The sequence below is a fragment of the Neofelis nebulosa genome, chromosome 1, assembly GCF_028018385.1.
Source record: "Neofelis nebulosa isolate mNeoNeb1 chromosome 1, mNeoNeb1.pri, whole genome shotgun sequence".
Classification (NCBI taxonomy): domain Eukaryota; kingdom Metazoa; phylum Chordata; class Mammalia; order Carnivora; family Felidae; genus Neofelis; species Neofelis nebulosa.
The window spans coordinates 26,281,803-26,308,180 of NC_080782.1; the positions used below are offsets into that span (position 1 = coordinate 26,281,803).

Here is a 26,378-nt window from a genome sequence, read left to right on the forward strand (position 1 = left end):
AGGTCCCAGAGAAGAAAGGAGGAGATGGATACAAGAGCATAAAGCAGATGGGTTAGTTCTGGAATGGAGAAGAAACATCACTTTGACAGAGTTAGGAGGAACACAGAGAATCTTCAGTACTTGCCAACAAAGTTTATTTTGGGTGTAGAGGTTTTCTTGGCAGCCATATTTGTAGGCACTGCTGATACTTTAGTGTTGGATGTGCTATTAAGAGACGAGTTTCCTGTAGTTGTAAGACCTTTCACTGAAGAAGTTGCAATTGATGAAGTATTCACAGTACAATTGCTTGCTGCAATGCTTGAGGGAGAGGCAGTTGGTTTTGAAGCAGACACAGCTGTTGAAGAAGTAGCTTGGCTAACAACGTTTGGTTCTGTTGAAGGAATGGGTTTACCAAGTTTTGTGTGTAATTTAACCACCTACAAAATAAAAGCACATTTATTTGTCAGGAAACTCAAAAAGTGTAGATTTTTGAGTCTGTCTAAAAGATTTATACAATGAAAATCTGAACTATATTTTCGTATTTTTATACACAAAACTCATTACTTTCAAAACAATCTCTGTGATGCAGATTTCGATACATATTCCATCTAGCACTAGGTGAGGAAACCAAGGCAGAGGAAGATGAAATCAACTTGGCTACATGCACACCAACCTAGATTTAAGTATGACAAGAGGAGGCAAATAATCATACAACAAATTTCCAATTGGCAGAATAAATGATCGAGTTCAATTTAAAGAAAAAAGGTCTACAGTCTTTCTCTCGTTAAGCAATGACTATCTGATATTACTTTTATATATATTAACATATAAACAAGGCATGTAATCCACTCAGTTTTTAAGTTTTGAAGTCACCTATACTTAAACCCTCCATTGAAAAAGTAAAAGAAAAGAGAGTAAGACATAAGGGTGTGTGGGGAAAAAACACCTACTTTCTGATGCTTAGCACCACGAATGTGGGCAGCATATGCATCTGCTCCTGTACAAGACACATCGCAGAGCTCACAACGTAGCTGATTTTGAGTCCCACGAGTAGAGTTGTTGCTGCTGCTGGTATTTTGTGAGGCTTTCAATGCGGCTTCTTTTTTTTTATGTTTCTGTCCTTCTAAATGTTCTTTATAAGTCTGTTTCAAACAAAAAGGATAAATTTTGCTTTGCTAATTTTCTATCTATAACCATTTAAAATATTCAATTCTCAAATCTCTAATACTCATTTAAGAATGAGTACTAAACAACTGTAAAAGCAATTACAGCATGTGGGATTCCGTATCTATTTATCTATCTATATTTATCTGTGGTTCTCTGCACTTTGTTTACCAAGAATACATTTATCTAACACTGATTTACAAAGGCCTTTCATACTTAGCCACATTATCAATAGAAGGTACATCACTTTCAGTTTTAAGAATCTGCATCTTTTACTGCTTATGTATAATCATGGACAGAGTGACCGTTCCACAAATTATTTTCATTATAGAATTAAGATGGGGGGGCTGTATCTACATCATGAAAAAAAAATTATGGAACGGTAACAAGACTCTTTACAAACAGGTATGTCTATTTATAAAACTGACTTTTCTACTTAGAATGCATTTTCACATAGAATCCATGCCATCCCGAATAAAAGCCTATTTAAAATAGGTAACAGCCAAAATTGTATATATTTGCAAGGAAAAAGTTATTGTAATTCTAACCAACAAAATAGTGAAATTGTGTATAAAAAACTGTCTGGAATCAGATGATCAAAGAAGGCAGATTTGTGAAGAAGGCAGAAGTGAAGAGGCTACTAAGGACTACTGTTTGCTTTGTCTTGAGTGGGGCCAAAAGTTCCTCTTTCATGTTTTATTTTTAAAATTGTTTTTAAGACAGATGTATAATTAGCAAAAAATTGTATTTTCATCATAGAATCACAGAGGTGGATGGGACTTTAAAGATAACCTAAAACAGTGATTTTCTAGTTTTTAAAAAAGAGAATCCTTTCTCCAAATGAAATCTTATACAGAAGTAGAGAAAGTTGTTCTGTTTTTGAAACAGAAGAGGGAGACCTAAGACCCAGCCATTTGATTCTTCTCGTTATCTGCAGTGGCCTGAACTGGCTCCATGAAGCACTCTGAGGCTCAATTATTTAGGGCACATCCTTATCACAGAAGTGAGGAAACAAAAGCCTAAAGAAGTAAAGGCCTTCAACTTGCCCAAAGCCACACAATGGTGGAGCCAGGACTGGGAACCATGGCCCCTTAAATCTGAACCCACTTATTCTCCCTCCTTATGTCTACACCTAGACTCTAACTTACAATATCAGTGATATTTTTCCCTAAGGCTCATCAGCCCCTTAAGGCACTGCCCTCTGACCTGCTTGGCCTGTTCTTTCAGAACACTCTAGACAATGGTCAGCCTTATATATACTCATTAAAATGCTGCTTTTCACCTGTCATCCTACAGCTATGTTCTATCCTTTTATATGTATATCACATATTCAAAACATCTCTTAGGCCACTCATAGCATCATCTCCTCTAAACAGCCATCGTGGAGTAGGATATCCTCCTTCCATGTTTAATCCTGGGCCAACACCAACATTCCCACCTGTTCCCTCTCCCCTAGCCATGTAATCACAAGGAAACTGTTTCCTATCACACTCAAAATAGACAGAAAAAAGGTTTTACATAACTAGTCACATATATTAAATATTCCACAATTATTTCCTAATTTGGTGTAACACAGGAAATACTGACAATTTAAAATAATCTTAAAAAATAGGTATTTAAAAGTAGAACTTATCTAGTATTAACAAGAATGTACACAGGTGGGGCAGGAGTGGAAAACAATGTAACTGAAAGAAACTACTACAGAGTCAAAGTTTGTTCCTTTCCAATAAGCCTTTTATCTGCCAAACTGCTTATCAAAATTTTATATAAAAACACACACTCTTAAATATTAACAAGTTATGTTGGGATAAGAGTTGAACATACTAGATTTTATAAACACTCATGCCTAAATCACACATTTTAAACTGCAGCAATCAGGAAAAAAACAAAATGGGGGTTGGGGGGGCATAAAGATTTTACTTTATGCTTTACTATACTTTACTTTATGCTTCTTTAGTTGGTATTTCTGAAAAAGACACTTTCCCACATCTTTCTTGTTTCCAAAGTTCCTATTCCCTCATGGAAGATATTATATAGCAATAGTAATATTCTACAAAGCATATACAAAAATCAGTCTTATTAGAAATGTTACCCTGCAAACTACAGATTAGAAAAAAATTTATTTTAAGAATTTTTAAAATTCAGAAAGACAATTTTCTTCTGCTATTTATATGCTCCAAAAAAGTAGCACACTTGACAAAGTCCTCTCATCTTTAATGCAAGTATGTGAAGCTGAATTCTCTCTATGGTCATCCTTTTTCAGGTGTAAAATTCTATCCATACACTCAAAATGGACCTCAAAGAAAAGCGAAGGAAATCAAGAGCCAACTGTGTTAAGCAAGCTGTGGATGCTAAAAGAGAAATAAAAATTCAATCTTACCCCCAACCCCAATTAATCTGAGTGTAAGGCTTCTAAGTTAAATTTAAGTTTTACTTTAAAGAGCAAAGTATCTTTACGGAAAAAAGTACAATTTGCCCATTTTTCATTAACATTCATAATCATTTTAAAAATTTCTTCTTACTAGAATTCTTATGTGTCAGTACAAATACTTCCTTGAAAATGACTGTTTAGGAAAATATGTATGTGTTAGCTAAAAGCTAACCAGAAAGAAAATGTAAACCTTCTCTGTAAGCATAAGAGTTAGAATATCAACCATACTTAACTATCAAAAATACCCATTGAAGACTCATGGTAAAACATACAACGTTAAGTACCTGTGGTCCAGCACAGCTGATCTTACAAACATCACAATAGTGAATCTGGGGTGGTTTGGGAGGCTGTTTTGGTTTCAGTTGTTTATTTTGGAATGGTGCTTTTTTAGTAAAGGTGGTCCCTGTCCAGGCAGCTGTTGCAGCAGCAGCTGCTGCTGCGGCCGCCGCCTGCTTCTGTTGCTGCTGCTGCTGTTGGTAGTAGGAGGATGCAGCTGAATACACTGCTGCTTCATAACCTGAATAAGACGTACCTTACAAATAAAATCAAACAGAGATTATGTTAAATAATTACAAAAGGCCAAGTTAAATGTCATGAGTTTAAATTCAATAAATTCCACCAATATAGGTAGGTTTACGTGTGCATATTTACAAATATGTATCTCACAAAACCTGGAAAAATCTTTATCTTCCTTTTATAGAAGTCAATCAAGTTTTTAACTCAACACATGCCAGACGTTACAGAGGCATAGAAAAAGTTTAAGATTTGGTTTTTGCCTTCAAAAACATATAGTTCAGTCGGTGGGCTACAACAGAGTGATAAAGTTACATGGTCACGGAATCTGTTAATATTTCTCCCAAAAGAATTCCTCTGAATACAATTTGGGAAGGGTTGAATTTGAGGAAGAGTCTGAACTAAGATACTAATAGGAAAAAAAGAAACTCATGAAAGTAAGATTTTTATATACTTGATGGCTAAGAGAATAGAAGAAATAAAAGAACAGAAAACACACCAAGATTTTGAAACCCACTGATGGACTGATGGGCTGTGCAACTGATAAAACCAAGTGGCTGACAGAAGCTGGTTTGGAGAAGTAAGGTGAATAAACCCTAGCAGAAGTTTGTGATATGGAACCAGAGTTTAGATGAATATACAGGACAACAGACGGAAGATTTTGGACTTAAGGACCAAATACACGGTTTTTCATCCTCCAAAAGAGACAAAAGCACTATATTTTCTGGTTGAATGTATGGATTCTATCCATGTCTATTGTTCAAAGTCTAATGAATAAGCACACGAAGCTTGTTACTGACATAAACATAATACATATACACATGTTGTTTATGTTCAGTGATTTATAGACCTAAAAATCTATAAAAGTTTTAAATTTGACAAAGCTGCTGTATAAAATGACCTCAAAACTAGAAAACTTACCCCCTTTCTAAACTAAGATCTCTGGAAATTTGGTGGACTCCCTATTTACCCCATTACAGTAAGACTTCTTTTTTCTCTGAAGTGAAAATGAGTGGAAAAAGAGTCATGTAAGGCTCAAGAAAAAGATTCCTGGTTGCCAGGATGGCACAGAAGAACTACTTGAGGGAAACTGAACTTTTGATGTCTCAAATGCAGACTGCTTTATTGAAGAAAAAAAAAAAAATAAGACTTTTGACCCACTAGCTCTAAGGCATCTACACACAGGGAAGAAAACATTAATTAGAAAGGTGAGGATTTTAAGATGCATGGGAAATCAGAATCATGGCATCTGAAACTGGAAATATCTAGAAAAGAGACCAAATAACTTGCATGAAAAGGCTTCCTAGAGTTTTATTGTCAGGTTATTAAATTACATAAATGCTTCTAAAGACAGAAAGTGTAGTAGGGGTGCCTGGGTGGCTTTAGTCAGTTGAGCATCTGACTTCGGCTCAGGTCATGATCTCACAGCTTGTGAGTTCGAGCCCCGCGTCGGGCTCTGTGCTGACAGCTTGGAGCCTGGAGCCTTCTTCGGATTCTGTGTCTCCCTCTCTCTCTCTGCCCCTAACCCACTCACATTCTGTCTCTGTCAAAAATAAATGAACATTAAAAAAAAAAAGAAAGAAAGAAAGTGTAATAAGAGAAGAAAACATCTAAAAATAAAAGTAGGGAGAAGTAGGTAGGTATATCAATACTAAGAATATGATCAGATAAAAAAACAATTAGAAAACAACTGATGTAGGGGCGCATGGGCAGTTTCGTCAGTTAAGTGTGTGACTCTTGATTTCGGTTCAGGTCATGATCTCATAGTTCATGAGATCGAGCCCCGCGCCGGGCTTTGTGCTGACAGCTTGGAGCCTACTTGGGTCGGTCACGCGCTCTCTCTCTCTCTCTCTCTCTCTCTCTCTCAAACATGCTCTCTCTCAGCTAACATGCTCTCTCTCTCTCTCCCTCAAACATTTTTTAAAAAGAAAGAAAAAAGAGAACTGATGTAAATGACCAAGGGAAAACCTATATAGATCAATAAACTCTTTTCTGGTCAGTTTTACCAATGTCCTTTGTTATTTAAAAATGGGATAGAAGAGGGGCACCTGGGTGGCTCAGTCGGTTAAGTGTCTGACATCAGCTCAGGTCATGATCTCACAGTTGGTGAGTTTGAGACTCATGTCGGGCTCTGTACTAACAGCTCAGAATCTGGAACCTACTTCAGATTCTGTGTCTCACCCTCTCTCTACCCCTCCCCAGCTTGCTCTCTATCTCTCTCTCAAAAAATAAAAAACAATAAAAGAATTTTTTAGGAATGTGATAGAAAAATATAATTAAGTTCACAGCCAAGTATCTTCAAAATAATAGTTTAAATATCACTCTTAAAATCCATTAAATTGTCTAGTTAAAGCTACCTTTAGATTAAAACTGGCTAGGACCATGATTTTTGTATGAATCTTTATAATAGATATTTTCTAAATAACTAGCTGTTATATACAGAAACTGTAAAAATGCCACTTAAATGTAACCTCATGAATTATGTATCATAAAGTAAAAAACAGGGTAACAGCAACAGCATACTACAATGCTGGATGACCAGGACTTGCAGTTTTTTGCTTTTTTTTTTTTTTTTTTTAATTGAGAATCCACAGTATGACAGGCAGTTTTCCAGACACAGTGAAGTCTCAAAACAGGTGTGTTAAGGCAAGTATCTCCTTATTTGACAGATGAGAAAACTGAGGCTAAGAGATTGTGAAATACTTTAAACACTGAGTTATCTAAACCACAAAAATAACCAGGTTAAGCTTACTATTTACAAAATAATCTCCATCTGTACACATGTAGTCTAAAACTAATAAAAGGCAAGCTTAACTATAGCTTACTACTTAATCTCCTATGAACACTTGCAAACAATCGTACATTTCTTGTAAAAGCACTGTAGAAAAACAAATATAAGGCTGCATCTTTAAGTAAAAGCTCAATTTTTGAGGGCTAAGACAGTTTCAATTAAAAAGTACTCTTATTTAAAATGCTTATCAATTAGTAAGTTAAATAAGCTGAAATTTTAAGTGTAAGATATCACAAACAAAAACATACCACTTCAGTAGAAAACTCAGCATGCTACAAGTCACCATTTAGTACATACCAATATTCTAGAACTCATCTTAATGACACCAAAAAAATAGCTAACCTAAATTGTAGCTGATATAAAACTGCATATACAGAACTTAGACACCCTAATAATGACTCTTCTGGATGACAATTTCACACTGTGTATTACTGCATTTTTTTCAAGTGCATACCCTTCGACACAACAGGAATTTCTAGGAATTTATCTTAGGAAAACAACGGACAACTACACAAATCTTTTCATACAAGGATTATTTAACTCAATGTCGTTCTTAGCTTTTCCCTAATACGAAACCAAGCATCCCAAGACACAAACTCTAAAATCTATATAGTACATCCATACAACAAAATATCACGCACCCCTTAAAAACTACGTACTTCTAAACGTAGATTTTGATTTCTAAATACTATATCAGAAATCACAGCTCCTTTGTGAAATAGCTGATTGTGAGACTTGGGCAGGAAAATGCTTTAAGTGTATGTATCAGCAATATCTTACTGTGCCAAAAACGAAATAGAGCTCAAAGAATAACGATGCCAAGTCCAAAAGGCTCAGGAGCTAGTTTGAAATGGATCCCATTGGCCAAATTTGGGAAAATGTGTGCCTCAAAAAGAAAAAAGAGAATAATGGATTATACTACAATGAATAAAAAAAGAATGAGTCCACAGTAATACTAAAAAAGAAGGAATAGGGGACTCTTCCTTAAAGAGTGCTAAGAATCAATGTAAAAGGATTTTACATCCACCATCATTGAACTTGATTCAGTTAAGAGATTTTCAAAGGATCTAACACCATAGAGTGAAGAGTAGTTGGGTAATAGGCCCATAGATTACTAGGTTACTTACAAAGTGAAAAAGGTATCCTTAAAATGGAGAGATCTGATAGTCATTATACCTGGCTGGCATCACCAACACAGAATTTATAACATTACTTATGTGCTCTTTGATGTGATGAGATATAAAAGTTCACTTAGGTAGTTTTATTGACTAAAAAGCTGTCATAATCTAAGCATAAAGAAAGAAAAATCCAGATTGTGGGATATTCTATAGGACAACTGGCCTGAACTCTTCAAAAATGTCAAGGTCATGAGAGACAAGATAAAAATAGGAGATTATTCTACATTAAAGAAAACTGAAGCTAACAAGGTATAACAACCAAGTACAATCCATGCTCCTTGATTAGAATCTGAATTTAAAACGAAGCACATGGGTGCCTGGGTGGCTCAGTTGGTTAAATGTCCAACTTCGGTTCAGGTCATGATCTCATGACTTCTGAGTTTGAGACCTGCGTCAGACTCTGTGCTGACAGTTCAGAGCCAGGAGCTTGCTTCGGATACGGTGTCTCCCTCTCTCCCTCCCCCTCCCCACCCAAATAAATAAACATTAAAACATTAATGTTAATTAAAACATTAAAGAAAAAAAGAAAGAAAGAATAACTTAAAAAAAAAAAAAATGGGGAGCCTGGGTGGCTCAGTCAGTTAAGCACCTGACTCTTGGTTTCGGCTCAAGTCATGATCTCCTAGTTCTTGAGCTGGAAACCTGCATCAGGCTCTGGCTAACACCACATAACCTGCTTGGGATCCTCTGTCTCCTTCTCTCTGCCCCTCCCCTGCTTGTGCACATTCTCTCAAAATAAACAAAGAAACATTAAATAAATAGATAAGTAAATAAATAAATAAAGCAATAAAACAAAGTGCAAACACACTAAACACCTAGAAAGCCCAGCCATAAAAGACACTTGAGGACAATTAAAGAAATTAGATAATATCCATATTCAATTTCGTTTTATGATATTTGCATTTGGTTATGTAAAAGAATGCCCTTATTCTTAGGAAATACATGCTGAAAAATTCTAGGCAAAGCACCAGGTCATCTGCAACTTGTAAATATGCTGCTGAACCATTTGAAAATGTGTTTTGATAAAGCAAATATGATAAAATATTAATTGATAAATCTAGTTAAATGGTATATAGTACGCTTGTACTATTTTTTCAACTTTTCTGCAAAATTAAAATTTTCTAAAATAAAAAGTTGGGGAAAAACAAATCAAAAGGATGATATATTTTAATTTAATGACATGAAAGAACATTCACAATGAGAAAAAAGCCAATTAACAAAATAATATGCATTAGACAAACTCCTTTTTATAAAAAAAAGGTATATACTGTATATGTATATTCCCATGAAGACAGACATGCACCAAAATGTTAATGGCAGGAAGTATCTAGGAGTAGATGTCCAATGATTTAATTTTTTCTCCTTTTTTATCTATAGTTTCTAGTTTTAAATGTATTTACATGTATTATTCATGTAATATAGCAGTAAATAAAAACAATTAACTTCATCCTGTGTAAGATTTTTTCAAGCAACTGAGACAATGGAAGAGAGAAAAGAGAGGGAGGAGAACATGTAAGAGAGAAGCAACAACAGGAAAGAATACTATTGTACTCCTTTTTTTGCTGAAGTTAATGTGGACATTTTAAAAATATGTGCCCAGGGGCACGTGGGTGGCTGGGTCAATTAAGTGTCCAACTCATGATTTCAGCTCAGGTCATGATCTCACAGTTTTGAGAGTGAGCCCTGCATTGGTCTCTGTGCTAGGCATGGAGCCTGCTTAAGATTCTCTTCACCCCCCCCACTGCCCCTCCCCCACCACACACACACACCTTCTCTCTCAAAAAGAGAAAAACAAAACTTTAAAATGTGTCTAGTCAGATTCCACTGAAATAATTCCATACGCAGTTATAACTTATTAATCAGAGATAAAGAGAGGCAGAAAAGTTGTATCTTGGCAATCCTAGGAATCACAGACCTAGGAATAATAACATTTCCTCACTCCTAATTCATTTCTGCATGGTTGCCACAGTTAACTTAAAACCTGCTCCTACTGCTCCTGTTCTTAAGATTTCCTCTTTGGCACCCTTTTGGCCCATAAGACTATAACAGAGCCTACAAGGCTTTTCACAATGACATTTCTAGCCTCATATCTTGAGATTTACCTCGTGTATCCTGTATTCCAGCCAGAAAAAAAAGGTTTTCCTAAATACTCCATGTCTGCCTAACCATTATATCTCTAGCACCCAGCATAAGCATTTAATTTTGCATAGGGTAAGAGATTAAAAAAAAAAAAAACAAAAATACTCCATGTCTGCCTCACCATTATATCTCTAGCACCCAGCATAAGCATTTAATTTTGCATAGGGTAAGAGATTAAAAAAAAAAAAACAAAAATACTCCATGTCTGCCTCACCATTATATCTCTAGCACCCAGCATAAGCATTTAATTTTGCATAGGGTAAGAGATTAAAAAAAAAAAAACAAAAACACAAAAAACTCTGAAAAAAAATTTTTTTTTAAAAATTCTGTAGTTAGTCTTCTAACACCAAGCTACAACAAAGTATCAAGAAGAACTAAAATTGCCCATATTGCTTTAAATCCTCCATGGAACAAGATGGGGTATTAAGAAATAAACTGCAAAACAAAACAAACCATACAGTAATGCAAGGTTACAGATCTACAAAAAAGCAACATGTCATTTTTTTTTCCCCCAATACAAAAAGGTGGTTTTATTAAAGCACAGGGACGGACCTGTGGGCAGAAAGAAGTGCCACAACATATGATTTTAATCACTGAAACACTGCAAAGTACCTCAGCTAGAAATGAGAAAAGCAGTGGACATAAGTAAGATTTTAGTGATTATATTTCTCTCACTATAATGATTACTTAAGGAAACACATACTTTCCTTAATAAGATAATAAAAAAAAAATATATGATTATTTAAGGAAAATAAAGCTACTCTGTCCTTCTAAGAGACATGTGTTACAGAACAATCTTATGGATGTTTACAAAAGCTACCTAATATTTTCAAGATTACTTATTCCTGATAATAAAGATAAAGAAACAGCTCCCTGACACAGCTGAAATAGATACAATTTGTCAGTGGTAGTCCCTGAATGTCAACCTTAAGTTTTCAAATTCATTTGGAAAAGTCAGGAAAAAAAAAAATGACCACGTAAAATACTAGGTGTTATTTTCTCTAACTGCAATGCTAGGCCCAGGACTCATGACTACCTTTCAAATGCCCAAAGAGCATTTTACATTGTTAAAATCTCCTAGCTTAAAAAAAATAAAAATAAAAAAAGAAACAAACAGTAACACTACCACCAACAAAAATACAACCTAGGGTACGGTCTATTTGTTACATTATGCACATATAACAACAACTATCAATTAATTCAATTCTGGCTACTGGGAGGAAGATCATTCCATAAAACAAGGTAGCTTCTAGTAACTTATTTGTTTACTCATTTAAACACAGCTTATCCATCTTACCAGAATAAGTAACTGCCGTGGTACTGTAAGTAGCACTCTGGGTATAAGATGGCACCACAGTAGCTGCAGCTGCTACTGGCTGTACGGTGGAAGATACAGGATAAATGGAGAAAGTAGTGGTAGCTGGACTTGGTGTGGCTGGTTTTATGGCTGTCACTTGTCGAGTCTGCTGGGCTTGTGTATACTGAGTTGCACCTTGGCTATAACCTGCTTTGGGGGCTAAAATGGGAAAGAGACATCAGAAAATTAGAAGGGTGTACCTTGATATTTTTTCTAATTTTCAAGGATATTGATAAACTAAGTATAAACATCAACTGTAAATTTGATGCTAGCAGCTTTTTCTTAGCACAAGGGTTGAAATTCTTACTACCAATTAAATAACACATCTATATAAATTCATCTAATATTCCATTCTCAGATGCTTTCTATATATTTCCAAAATGGCATTCTGTCCAAATTTACAACTAGCTGAATAGCAGTACTACTTAAATAACATTTTTAGAAAAGGTGTGTGTGTGTGTGTGTGTGTGTGTGTGTGTGTGTGTATTTAGGCTAGTCAGTCTAATTTGAGCATTATGCTTAATATTAGGAATAGCGAGCCTCAAGTACGTATTTCAATTCACAATAAAAATTTCATTGTTTAATTACGTCAACTTGTTCAAATATACTTAATCACATTTTTATTAATTCATCCATAGTGAACTTCAGTCTAATTTCAACTCATAAGGTAACACTGACTTAAATCTTCAAATGTCCAATGGCTTGAGTGCAATTGTTCTCAAATGGCTAATATTCAGGTTTCTGCTGCCTTTGACCATGTTCAAAATATTTATTTTGCTTTAAGAATCTTAGGAACCTTATGTTTTAAGGTTTTTTTAAACCGTATGCTTTAGGAATCTTAGGAACCTTATTATTAAGCCCTAAATTAATAATTAATCATTTATTAACAACCATTAAGGCATACAAGTCTAATTCCTGATAAAGGCCCAAATATCAGAGGGCCAGTACCTTATGCTTAGTTTAGTAAAGGCACCTTAAATAAACAGCAGTTCAGTTTATAAAACTGTTATCTACATGTAGTATGAAACTTGATCCACACAACACACAGATCAGGACATTTTACAAAAGGAAATTAATGTCCAAGAGCTAAATGACTTACAAGTCACATAGTCAATATCAGACCCAAGACTAAAACCAAGGCTCTTCTGACTCTTAAATACAATCTAACTTTGATAATTAACTAGGAAGTTCACTACAGATCAGTGTACTCACAAATCATTAGAGAACAAACTATAAGAAAAATCAGTCATAACTATAAAAATATTTGTATACCACTTTTAAGAGACTCATAAAAATCTGAGAACTAGAAGTACCCTAGAGAGATCTGGATCAACTACCTCACTTACTAATAAGAGAACAGAGACAAAAAGAGGTAAAAATCACTACCCACATTAGTGGTAAAGTCAGTACTAGAGGCTAGTCCTACTTTTTCCTAATCCAAGGTTCTACCCACACTCTCACAGTCCTTCAAAAACAATTAAAATAAATGAACTGTTTAGTTTTCTGAACTCAGCTGTTTTTAAAACTTTTCAATTCAATCTCTATTAAAAAAATCCATCTTCAGGGTGCCTGGGTGACTCAGTTAAGTGTCCGACTCTCCATTTCAGCTCAGGCCATGAGGTCACAGTTCTTGAGATCTAGCCCTGTGTGGGGCTCTGCACTGACAGCACAGAGGCTGCTTGGGATTCTCTCTCTCCCTCCCTCTCTGCCGTTCCCCCCAGTTGCACTCTCTCTCTCAAAATAAATTTAAAAACTTAAAAAGGTGGGGGGGGCCTCAAAGGGTCTCCACTGGTTACACAAAGGCAGGCAGCAATATGTTCTGAGCATCTCTAGTGAAGATAAGAATGTGGCCAGAAATAATCACCATAACTCCTTTTGTATAGCTTATTTCACAGCAGGAAGAGAACTGTAAGAAAAGGGCATGATTAGGATTTGTCCCTATGGCCTTCTCTCTTTGGTACTCAAAGGCATTACAACAGCAGAACAGAGAACAAGGCTAAAACCTGCTTCTTTTTAAGTAATGTAACACAATGAGCTTAGATGAACTCAAAAGGGTACCTTCATTAAACACAGTGAACAATTTATTTTAGTAGTTTTCAATGAAACTGTATGCTAATAAAACCCACCTGTCTGATAGTAGGTTTCAGCAACAGAAGGCTGAGGCTGGGCAGCAGCTGCTACGGCAGCAGCCGTTGCTGTTGGCTGTTGGTAGTACTGCTTACTATCATAAGCTACAGCAGGAGCGGTGGATCTTACATACGAGTACGAGTCCTAAAGAAAGGCAATAAAAGAAAGTCTTCCTGTAAGTGAAGTGGCAGGAAAAAAACCCAACTCTACTATATAAAAGTGTAATAAAGGAAAACAACCAACTACAGGCCTATGTATAAGAATCAAATTCAAAACAAAGGGCAATCATTTTGGGCTTCAAATAAGGTCAAAACCATTTCAAGCAGCATGTTTAACTTTCACATCAGAAAAAAATCACTGAAGCATTTAAAAATAATGCCTATCTTTAAAAATGGATCTCATAGTAAAGACCTCCTGTGTGTTCTAAGCTTTGACTGCTCTGGCTTTCTTTTCATTCTTTACCACTATTAACAACATGATGAGTAGCAGCTTCTGGGTGGAGAGGAAAGGGGAACTCAGGTTCCAGGAAGAAAGAACACTGTATATAAGTCTCCAAAGCAGTGAAGATCAAGGTGAGCTGGTGAACTCTGGCACTGCATAAAGTGAGGAGGGGGGATATGCAGGTGGAAAGGCTGAAAAAATAGGCATGGCCCAGAAAATGATGGGTTGCATACACCCTATTAAAAACAATGGATTTATTATATTGTGTCTCTGGACATAATAAAAACAATCACACATGGCAAAAGGATTTCTGAGTTTAGTAACTTGCCCAATAGTAACAGAAAATACTAATGTTATGATTCACATGTCAATTCATTACTGAACAAAATAAATTTATATACTTTAGAAGGAATATAGGAAAACTAGGCAAAGTCCAGAAGGATCTGAGTTTAAAAACAGATCCTAGGGGAGCTGGGGTGGCTTAGTCAGTTAAGCATTCAACTCAATTTTGGCTCAGGACATGATCTTGCATGAGTCTGAGCCCTGTGTAAGTCTCTGTGCTGACCCTGCTTGGGATTCTCTCTCTCTGTCCCTCCCCCACCCCCTCCCTCAAAACAAACATTTAAATCAATCAATCAATTAATAAATAAATAAATACAGATCCTAAAAGCAAACAAACAGAAAATGGGTTACTAAAACATGAGGACCAAATTTAGTAAGTAGTAATTTAGTGTCATAACAAACATAGCACTACTATAAAAGGGAATTAGATCTTTGGGTCCCCAAAAGACTGAACCAAAAGCAACTAAATGAATAAGAGCAGTCATCAATTTGTTACATAACAAGAAAGAATACCTTGAGTGGAAGAATGTACAGGCAACAGTTTTCTGTCCTTGTTAAATTTCAAGAGAACACTATGTAACTTGTTTGGTCTATATAGCTTAGGCTCATGGTTCTCAAAAGAGGAGACACAGCTTGTGTTCCAAATGGATGAATAATGCCATAATACAAACAAGGAGCATCTTCACTATGTCTTCATTTTTCTGAAAACCTTGGTTAATATTTAACCAGTAATTAATGGAAAATATTTTTAATTAAAGCAGACACAGATACAAAATGGAGTTGAATGGACTCAGGGGAATTACTAACATAAAACTCACTGCAAGGATGCCCCTAAATTACCTATGAACACACACTCACTTCATCATTACAGGTAGATTTCCGAAGACCCAAGTTTGAAAGCACTGGCTTGGACACTGTATCACACACTATGGCCATTGAAACATGTATGTCAAGACTACTGGAACCAGTAGTCTTCTTACCTGGTAGTTCTGTGTAGTAGCTGGGGGTGGTGGTGGTGGTGCTTCTTGTTGTCTCTGGGTATAACCGTAGTCAGTTGCTGTATGTGCAGTGGGGTAGCCTCCATAAGCAGCAGCTGTTGCAGCAGCTGCAACAGCTACTGGAGCAGGCCTGGCAACTGCAACCGTGGCGGCCGCTGGTGCATAGGCAGCAGTAACTGTGTGAGCAGCTACTGGAGCCTGATGGACAGTGTAGCTAGCAACTGTAGTTGGATGAGAGTAGGCTACACCCGAAGCTGGCTGCTGGCTATATTGTGGAGTAGAAGAATAAAGATAATACAATTTAGTTGTAAAATCTAAGCATTTAATAAAATACAAAGCACATTTTCAAGAAATTTAATCACGGGCTACAAAACACCAAGTATTTGAACTCAATAAACCTCCTAGTCAATACCATATTTGTTACTGTTGTATAGTTTTTATTCCTTAATTTTAAAACATTGGACAGTCACACATACTACACTTAAGATCATGGACCATATCACAAAGCAGGGATGACAAACTGGGATAAAAAGCAGTACTAGGAAGAAAAGAAAAACTGATGAAACTAGGAATTTTAAAAAATATTTGTAAAGTTCTTTACTCTTGTTCCATAGTTAAAAAAACTCTACAAAGAAATCATGTTAAAAATATTGAGTTCTAACTCCAATTACAGAAAACATTTAAAGGAGAAACTATTAGTTATTTGACATAAGAAATACTTCTGATATCCTAGGGCAGTACTTATCAACTGGAGGAGATTGTGCCCTCCAGGAACATTTGGCTATGTCTGGAGATAATTTCTGATGGTCAAATTGCAGAGGAGGTGGTGGTGATTGATGTGTGCTACTGGCATCTAGTGGGTAGAGACCATTGATGCTGTTACTTATCCTACAATAAACAGGACAACTACCCACAACAAAGAATTATCCAAAGAATGTCAATAGTGCTGAGGTTGAGAAATCTTGCTCTAGGGCACAAAACCTACAATGGACTATCTATGATTTTAGATAAATTACCCAAGTTACAGGCAGCATTTCATTACATACATTTATTTTTCTCTTAAAAATGTAGCACATGTTGCAAAAGAGGACCTAAGTCAGATGCTTTTCAATCATAACCATTTAAAACATAAAGAGGCAAAAACATTTTTCAAAACTGTAGATCAAATAAACTTCCAGCTAAAGTTCTCAGAAAAATGTTTAATTTTTAAATTGAGAGTCTATGTCATATAAAACCAAGGCTTACAGATGTTAGCACATGAAAGTGTATTTGTTATTCTAATACACTTAGAATTACACTTAAGTTTTATTATCAAGGCAGAAATGCCTTCTAAAAAAAGGAAAGCCCCAACAGTTATTTTAGCTGACAGGTTTTAGATGACCGTAAGTTTTAATATGAGCCAACAAGTTAAGAATAGCTAAGAAAAAAAAATACCCGACGTAAGCTGAAGCTGCGCTAACAGAGTGTCTGATTCACGGGTTATAGTACAGGATATTCTTCACTGGTGTGCACAATACCATACAAATATGGCATACAATTAAAATTTGGGGCCATCATTTTAACCATATTAGGGAAAACACTGATAATTATAATGTATTCAAAGGGAATCAATATGAAACTTATAAGTATGGGTATTATTTCACATAAAAAGTAGAGGACCTGGGAACATTCAGTCTAGAAGAGATGACTGGGGAAGATATGAGAGCTGCCTTCTAATAGAAGAGACTTACTCCATGCTGCTCCAGAGAACAGAACTAGAACCAATGGATGGAAGGGTGGCAGATTTCAGCCCAATATGAAAAAGAAAAAAAAACAAAAACTTAGAACAAAGTCCAAAGAAACTCTTATAATTTATATTTGGAAGAGGTTTTCCACATTTTGATATTAAAAATAGCTAATAATTTCTACATATATGACAACTGAAAGACAGGAAAAGGGAAATTTAAATAGTGGAAAATTGGTTTGGGATTGACATTTTCTATGGATAATTCCACAGCCTTAAGAAAAAAATGCCAATAACATATTATACTTCTTCAAAATTCCTAGAACTGAGAAAAAGAATTATATTTAAAATATAAATACACCAGTTCTGTGAAACTTATATTTAACATTTACTGATAAAATTTCACACATTCAGACTACACTGCATAAAAGGGGTTTGTTTATATAAAAATTTAGATAGTCTTGGACTCCTATACAGTTTCCATTCACCCCACGCTATTTATCAAAATATTTGTTCACACTTCTTGATCCCCAAAACTTGTCCTACAGGACAAAAAAGAGAGTGGGAATAGAATAGGAACGTTAAGTCAATTTGACTTATACTGCCTCTGATCCTTAAAAGACCCTGTGACTAAGAAAGGGAGGACAATATGCTCCGGTTTAAGCCCACTGTCCCCTCATAATTATTAACAGTACTCTCTCACACCCATGTGTCTTGGCTTGAACAATAAATCTTATAATCACCCTTCCCAGTAACCATATAAAAAGTATGTTAATACCTTTAGCAATTATCATAAAGTGCATGCCTAGGGCTGCCTAACCCAAATGCTCTTAGCCAGATACCTACCCATCATCTGGGCTGAAACTATATCCTCTACCAAAAGCATCATGATGAATGATGATCTAGTCCCAATTCCCAGGGGTTTAAGGGCTAGGGCAGCTGTCTGCTGTTCAAAATAAAGATTCTCTGGTTATCTTAAACCCATCTGGGAAATTCTTTTTCAACTTGAAATATCCTTAGAAAAACTGCCTTTAATGTGATGTATATGACCAGCCTGGACCATACCAATTCAATTAAATATCTACTGGCTAAGTCTAAATAAGTAAATTTTTAAAAATTCAAGTTCAAATTAGTTTGAGCAAAATTAGTCTTAGGTCGAAATATTTTAAACCAAGGATTGTGCCTACTTTGGAGTGTTAGAATAAAAGGTCTTTTTTTTTTTTTTTTTTTTAAGGTATCTGCACATTCTTTTTTTTTTTTTTTACTTTTTTTTTTTTTTTAATGTTTTTTATTTATTTTTGGGACAGAGAGAGACAGAGCATGAACGGGGGAGGGGCAGAGAGAGAGGGAGACACAGAATCGGAAACAGGCTCCAGGCTCCGAGCCATCAGCCCAGAGCCTGACGTGGGGCTCGAACTCACGGACCGCGAGATCGTGACCTGGCTGAAGTCGGACGCTTAACCGACTGCGCCACCCAGGCGCCCCTAGAATAAAAGGTCTTAAATTATATCCCTACATAAAATTTAAGGCTTAATGGTCATTAATTTTTTAAAATAAAACTGGACAAGTAATTAAGAACCCAAGTCTTGTAATAAAAATTTATTTGTGAAATGAGAAGACTTTCATTTTCATTCAGAAGAAGCTTCCATTTAGATAATATCCTTTGTGAATAAATTAAGTCTAATAAACTTCAGTTAGTTTTAAACCAGGACAAACTAAATAATTAACCACAAAACAAACATATAAAAATATGTGTAAGCAAGGTTATGAAATACTTGAAGAATCAGACATAAAATGGAAAGGTATTTCTCTTGGGGGTTGAAAAATAAAATATTTAGGGAATTATTAATATTAAAGAGTAATGGCACTTTTTATATTCTTGGACTTAAACTGGAGGTTAATGGCCAGCTTTCTCCCCTTCCTTACCAGAAAGTGAAACCAACCAGAGACCTTACCACAACAGACAGCTGACCAAAATCACCAGACAGTTGGAAGAAAGCCTACTATAAACTGCAAAAGAAACAGGATTGATCCAAAGAAAATGAATATCTCAAGGCAACAAACAAGAATTTAAAAAACTCTGATTTATCCATAAAATAAAAACTTTACACTCTGGTAGAAGATAAAGTTGAGGGATACAGACAAGATCAGAATATGAAAACTAGAAAAGAGAAGATAATCTAGGAAGTCCAATATCCAATTGGAAAGAATTCTGAAAAGAAAAGAAAAAAGCAAATGAAAGAAATTAAGAAATAGTATTTCCCATTCTGGAAGGGAAGCATATATTTTCAAATTTAAAGGGACTACAGAGTGCAAAATTGAATGAAAGAACTACATCTAGAGACATATAACATTTTACAACACTTCAAGGTTTAAAAAAAAAAAAAAATCTTTCAAGTCTCCAGAAAGAAAAAAAATAAGTCAGCTGTATACAAATAAATGAAAATCAGACTTTTACTGATAACACTAGTGGCTAGAAGACAGCAGACTGTCTTAAAAATTCAAGGAAAGATGATTATTAATACAGAGTTCTGTACCCAGCTAAACCATCAAGACAGAATTATTATTTTTTTTGACATTCGAGAACTGAAAGAGTGTACTACCTATACACCACCCACCCCCCTCCGAAGTAACTAACATGAGGATGTACTTCAATAAAAAATAAACCAAGAAAAAAAAAAAATGAGATCCTATAAACAGTGGATCCAAATCCAGGAGAGAGGAGAGGCCAGGTCAGCAGCTGTGCAGCAAACCGACACAGGCAATGAGCTTAGACTGTAAGTAAAAACAGTATAGAGGCCTCCAGGAGAGAAATGTCCAGGAAAACAGGATTGGACAAAGGACAGTATACCAGGAGCCTGGAAAAATCTTAAGATACAATCAAGGCACCAAAAAGATGGGGGTGGGGGTGGGGGGGGTGGTAATGAAAGGCTTCAGCAAATATGAAATTGCTCAAGAAAGGCATGATCCTGGTAAAAGACACCACAGTTAAGCAATCGGTAGGATGTAAAAAACAAACATCCATTTGAACTTGAACCTAGGAAGATTGTTCTATTAAGTGGCACAGGGTTGTAAAAATGGAACAAACATATTAGAAATGATAATCGTACACCACCACCACTTGGCTCCACAGTAAGTACTACTATTTACAATCATAAAAGAATAAGTTTTTGCATTAAAGTTTCAGAATCAACCTAAATTACAGAAGACAAACTACGATTACAGAATATAACATAAATGTTAAGTACAACCACAGCTAAGTTGGGGGATGGGGTGGGGAAAGAGGGAAAGTAAAGCACCAGAGTTCCAAGATTCTTTTCTTAAAATAGAGAGTACTGAGAAACTGACTACCTTTGATGGAAATGGAGTGTTGAAGTAAGAGAAATAGGCATATCAATGAACTTGGAAGGAGAAATGAGAAGCATGAGAGTATGTACTAACTCCTGACTGTAGGAAGTCAAAATATAATGCATAAAAAGTTGATACATTAAGATACAGAGAAGCATATGATTTCATGATATGCAGGTTAGAAATAAAACCAGAATGCACTAAAAGTAAGGGTCTCTACAAAGTGGAACTGGGAAGAAGGGAGAAGGAAAATAAGGGAATTTTTTCATTAAAAGCCCTTCTATACTATTTTATTTTTGATTACAGTATTATTACTCTAGGGGGGAGCATGAAAGTATTGGAATAGAATTCTCAAACTGGCAACTTGAATAACCGACGAACCACCCACCACAAATTTAAGATACTCCTAATTTCTACATTTCTGGCCTAACCTATACCCAACCTTGAGCCCATTTTTAGCATTTGCAAGTTCCATTAGTATGAGTTGGCTATTATACTAAAGTTATAGTCACCACTGACATTAAAACAACTATGTGTACCAATGACTTGTCCATATAAGTGGCATCTGGTAACAGGGAAAACATTTCTATACCTCTTTTTTTTTTTTTAAGTTTATTTATTTAAGTAATCTCTACACCCCACATGGGACTCAAACTCACAACCCTGAAATCAAAAGTCGTATGCTCTTCAGATTGAGCCTGCCATGCTACTCTCTATACTTTTTAATCTCTATACAAGTGATTTTCAAAATGTGATCCAAGGACTACTAGGATCCAGGAGGTTATCCCTTTTTCAGTTACAGATTGCTTTCATATAACTTAATCCAAATAATTTATTGCTTTCATATAATTTAATCTAAACAATTTAATAAAAATCTCTGTAAAAGTGTGAGGTAAGGCCTCTTGTCTCACTATTTTGGGGGGATAGTAATCTAGTTATTTTTCATAAAGAAATTTGGGGTTAACATGTGGTCATTTTCTTATTTTAAAATGACTTAATAATTTTAAGTTTTTACTTATTTTGAGAGACAGAGCAAGCAAGGGAGGGGCAGAGAGAGAGGGACAACAGAACCCCAAGTAGGCTCCACTCTGTCAGCACAAAGCCCGATGCAGGGCTAGAACTCTCAAACTGTGGGATCATGACCTGAGCCAAAACCAAGAGTCGGATGCTTAACCGACTGAGCCACCCAGGTGTCCCAATAAATATATATATTTTTTAATTCTAAGACAGTAAATATAACCCAAATAAACAAAAGCTCTTTGGGGTCTTCAATACTTGTAACTGCTTGAGGGGTCCCAAAACTGTACGCTTCAAGAACCACCATTTTATCATAGAGCATTAACTTAGAGTCTATAATGGTATTCATCATTCATTTCCCCACTCTTTAAATTATACCTTTACACAAAAACATTTCCTTCTATTCTGTAACAGGGAAACAGTTCTCCAGGAAAATGAGCAGTGCACATGGTCAGAGCCTTATATCTGCTGCCTACAGCTGCAATAACCCTATCCAGGGCTCCAAATCTCCCACTTTGCCTACTGTGCTGCTCAACAAACATCATTTTCTGTGTTAGCAGACATGAAAGGCATTGGGAAGCAATGGCCTAGAACTCTGGGACTCCCACGAGAAACAGCACAGAAGGTGAATTAGGAAAAAATCCATTACCCCCACTTCTTTTAAAGATTTTTTAAAAATGTTTATTTTGAGGCATACGTGGGTGGAGGGACAGAGAGAAGGAGAGAGAGAATCCCAACAAGCAGGCCCTGCCCTGTCACCACAGAGGCCACACGTCAGGGCTCTTGGGGCTGGTTCCTACAAACCATGAGATCACAACCTCAGCAGAAATCAAGAGTTGGACACCCAACCAACAAAGCCACCCAGGGACCCCCATTTCCCCTTTTAAGGGAAAATTGTAAAAGAAACTTTACTATCTCAGCCTTGGCTCTGGGGAAAGGGGAAAGAAGTCTCCCCTGACAATTAATCACAAGCCAGCCTTCCCCTAGTTTGGGCTCTGGAATGCACATTCTCTAACTAGGAACACTCCAAGCTAAGAAGTTCGTTGAATGTATCTCTGGGCTGATAGTGCTTCCAGATGCCACAAAACACATTTTCCTCTCTAAATGCTACAATGTTCCAAGAAACAGGAGCTCTCAATAAAAACACAACAAAACCCACAAGGAAACAAGTTACTATGAGCAAAGAGTTTGCAGAATAAAAAAAAAATTTGAAAAGACTAGAAGTATTAGAATTATTGGATACAAAATATAAAATAAGTACACTAAAAAAAGTAAAAGAGACTCTCAAAACTAAGACCAAGGACCAAGAAATTGATCAAACACAACCAGATGAATTTTTAAAAGAACAAAACTTCCAGAAACAAAATACACTATATATAAAAATTATAATCAGGAATTTAGAAAGGCATTACATAACTGATTAGACATGGCTGACAAAAAAAAAAAAATTAAACTTAAAATTGTCTCCAAAATTACTTAGAATGGACAGAGACAATGAGGTGAAAAATATTAGAGGTTAAAAAATCAGGAGGAAAGAACAAAAAGTGGTAAGTTACATCTAAGTAGAGTTGCAAATGGAGAAAAAGGAAACACACCTAAAATGAATGTCTGAGATTTCCTAAAATTAATAAAAAAATAACAATCCTGAGATTCAAAAGCCCCAACAAAGAGAAGCACTGAGGGAAAACAATTTGCCTACAGAGCCTAAGTGGTGACTTCTCAATAATGAGAAACATGAGATTAAAAACACACACAACACACACACAAAATGTTACCAGTAGACCCATATTTAAGGACATTTTTAAAGATTTCCTTTAGGAAAAATGAAAATGATCTCAGAATGAATAAACTTATGTTTAAAAAGTGGTAAATATAGGGTGCCTGGGTGGCTCGGTCAGTTAAGCAACCAACTTGTGGTTTCAGCTCAGGTCATGATCTCATGATTCTTCAGTTCAAACCCCACATTGGGCTCCATACTGACAGTGCCGAGCCTGGTTGGGATTCTCTCTCTCTACCCCTCCCTGCTCGTGTTCTCCTTCTCTCTCTCTCTCTCTCTCTCTCTCTCTCTCTCTCTCTCTCAAAATATATAAACTTAAAAAAAAAAAGTGATAGAGGTGCCTGGGTTGTTCAGTTAGTTAAGCTGCGACTTCAGCTCAAGTCATGATCTCTGTGAGTTCGAGCCCCTCATCGGGCTCTGTGCTGAAAGTTCAGAGCCTGGAGCCTGCTTCGGATTCTTTGTCTCCCTTTCTCTCTGCCCCTCCCCCTACTCGCACTCCCTCTCTCTCTCTCTCTCTCAAAAATAAACATTAAAAAAAAATTTTTTAAATGGTAAATATGAAAGCAAGTTTAAATAATCACTAATATGGGGCACCTGGGTGGCTCAGTTGGTTGAGCCTCTGACTCTTGATTTTGGCTCAAGGTCATGATCTCATGGATCATGGGTTCAAGCCCTCCACCCCCCTCTGCCCCTCCCCGACTTGTGCGCGCTCTCTCTCAAAATAAATAAATAACTTAAAAAAAAAAATCACTGACTATATAACTTTGTTCAACAATGACTAGTTGTGGGGTTAAAAAAATCTAAAATATTGTATAATAATGGCACAAAATCAGGAGAGGATTAAGATTAAAGCATTTTATAGGGAAGCAAAAATAACAAAAACAGGGAGGGGCACAAAACAGAAGAGACTCTTAAATATGGAGAACAGAAGGTTGCTGGAGGGGTTGTGGGAAGGGGGATGGACTAAATGGGTAAGGGGCTTAAGGAATCTACTCCTGAAATCATTGTTGCACCATGTGCTAACTTGGATGTAAGTTATAAAAAATAAATTATAGAAAGTTTTTTTTAAAAAAAGGCAAAAAAGAAAAAAAATAAAGCATTTTAAGTCCTTATATTGTTTAGGAGAGTAAAGATAATGATTAACTTTGGACAGTGTGAAATATCCATATTAAATTTCTAGAGCAACCACTGTAAAACAGAAACAATGTTTAATACCTGATGTTGTAAAAGGAATGAGAAAAAGTCTCAATCAAGAAAATGCAGACTGCTTCTGTCACTCACATTATTAAAGGTGTTTTTTTCTCCTCTGGAAAACATACTCTGTGTGTGTGCATTATTTTTAATTTTGGATAAAATGTCAAATTGATTGATAGACAAAATGTTTTTTTCTTTTTCATGGCATTCAAAATACAATTTGAGGGGCGCCTGGGTGGCTCAGTTGGTTGGGCGTCCGACTTCGGCTCGGGTCATGATCTCACACTCTGTGAGTTCAAGCCCCGCGTCGGGCTCTGTGCTGACAGCTCAGAGCCTGGAGCCTGTTTCGGATTCTGTGTCTCCCTCTCTCTGACCCTCCCCCGTTCATGCTCTGTCTCTCTCTGTCTCAAAAATAAATAAACATTTAAAAATAAATAAATAAATAAATAAATAATAAAAAAAAAAAAAAACAAAATACAATTTGATCTTTTCATGAGTCCGAATTTAATGCTCAACATTGTTGGACTTCTCTAAATTTTCCAGGTCAAATTATGGCATTTTATGTATCTACCAAAGCACTGAGAGATTTTTCTTTTTCTTTTTTTTCTAACGTTTTAATTTATTTTTGAGAGAGAGAGAGAGTGCAAGCGGGAGAGGGACAGAGAGAGAGGGAGACACAGAATGTGAAGCAGGCTCCAGACTCTAAGCTGTCAGCACCGAGCCCAACATGGGGCTCGAACTCACAAACTGTGAGATCATAACCTGAGCTGAAACCAAGAACTGGACACTTAACTGACTGAGCCACCCAGGTGCCCCTGGCACTTTTTATATTTTTGAAGTCATTTAACAAATTATTTACAGAAGATTAAGGGATAATAAAAACCTATTAGAAACCCAAATTTTTATTCCGTATGTTCTTGGTTTTAAAACAAACCATGTTCCCTGAGCCTAACTGCTCATCAACTTTTATGCACAAACCACAACATTTCTATCTCGTAAATGTGGAATCCAGATTTCAAATGTATCTCCAATGAGTTCTAATTTATTACTTCTGGCTCTTCTTCCTGCACCTGAACTGTCAAAATACAATGCTTAAAAAGTTTTTTAGAACATTTGATGGCTCCTTTTTTTTTTTTTTTTTTGAGAGACAGTCATCTTCTTTGCTCCATACAAACATTTTCATTTTAAGTCTGGAATGATCAATCTAATCAATCTTTTCCTTTCTACATCATCAACTTCCTTCCGATTATCTTTGAATACATACGTACCTTCAGTATCTGTCCACTGATGAATCCTATCCAGTAAATTGTGATGCATAAACATTACAAAAAGATGAAAGAATTCTGCCACATACACTTCTAGCAAATTGAGATGAAGATCTTGTCACAGAATATTATGTAAGAAGTCCTTCCTACTGACTGATTAGATGAGAATACCATATTTACTTTTTTTTTTGAGAGAGAGACAGGAGAGGAGAGAGAGCAGGGGAGGGGCAGAGAAAGAGAGACAGAGAGACAGACAGAGAGAGAGAGAAAGAGAGAGACCCAAGCAGGCTCTTCACTCTCGGTGCAGAGGCCAATGAGGGGCTCAAACTCACCAACCATGAGATCATGACCTGAGCGGAAATCAAGAGTCATATACTTAACCGACTGAGCCATGCAGGTGCCCTTACCATACTTACCTTTTAATCCTTAGAAAAACTTGATTTTTCACTCACTGATTCCTGACTTAAAAAAAAATGTCATCTAGGATATTGTATCTAAAGATTCTTAGTCTGAGATTTTGCTTTTACAATCAATGTCACTATCATTAGTCTACAGTGATCCTGTTTTTTGGCATTCATGCTATTTATCTAATAA

The 26,378-nt window shown here is 36.0% G+C and overlaps 1 protein-coding gene across 4 annotated transcripts in view; it reads right to left on the reverse strand.

The window, feature by feature from the left end:
* ZFR (zinc finger RNA binding protein) overlaps positions 1-26,378 on the reverse strand; it is an 86,946-nt gene that overhangs the window by 50,410 nt on the left and 10,158 nt on the right. For 2 of the 4 annotated variants that reach the window (XM_058716706.1, XM_058716725.1), the window contains exons 3-9: positions 17,191-17,214; positions 15,443-15,725; positions 13,679-13,823; positions 11,493-11,711; positions 3,859-4,106; positions 930-1,121; positions 125-416 (exon numbers count right to left, since the gene is read on the reverse strand). In XM_058716706.1, coding sequence (XP_058572689.1) covers positions 125-416; positions 930-1,121; positions 3,859-4,106; positions 11,493-11,711; positions 13,679-13,823; positions 15,443-15,725; positions 17,191-17,214 — 1,403 coding nt within the window. The remainder of the gene's footprint in view (positions 1-124; positions 417-929; positions 1,122-3,858; positions 4,107-11,492; positions 11,712-13,678; positions 13,824-15,442; positions 15,726-17,190; positions 17,215-26,378) is intronic. The other 2 variants (XM_058716715.1, XM_058716737.1) reach the window with 2 other exon arrangements.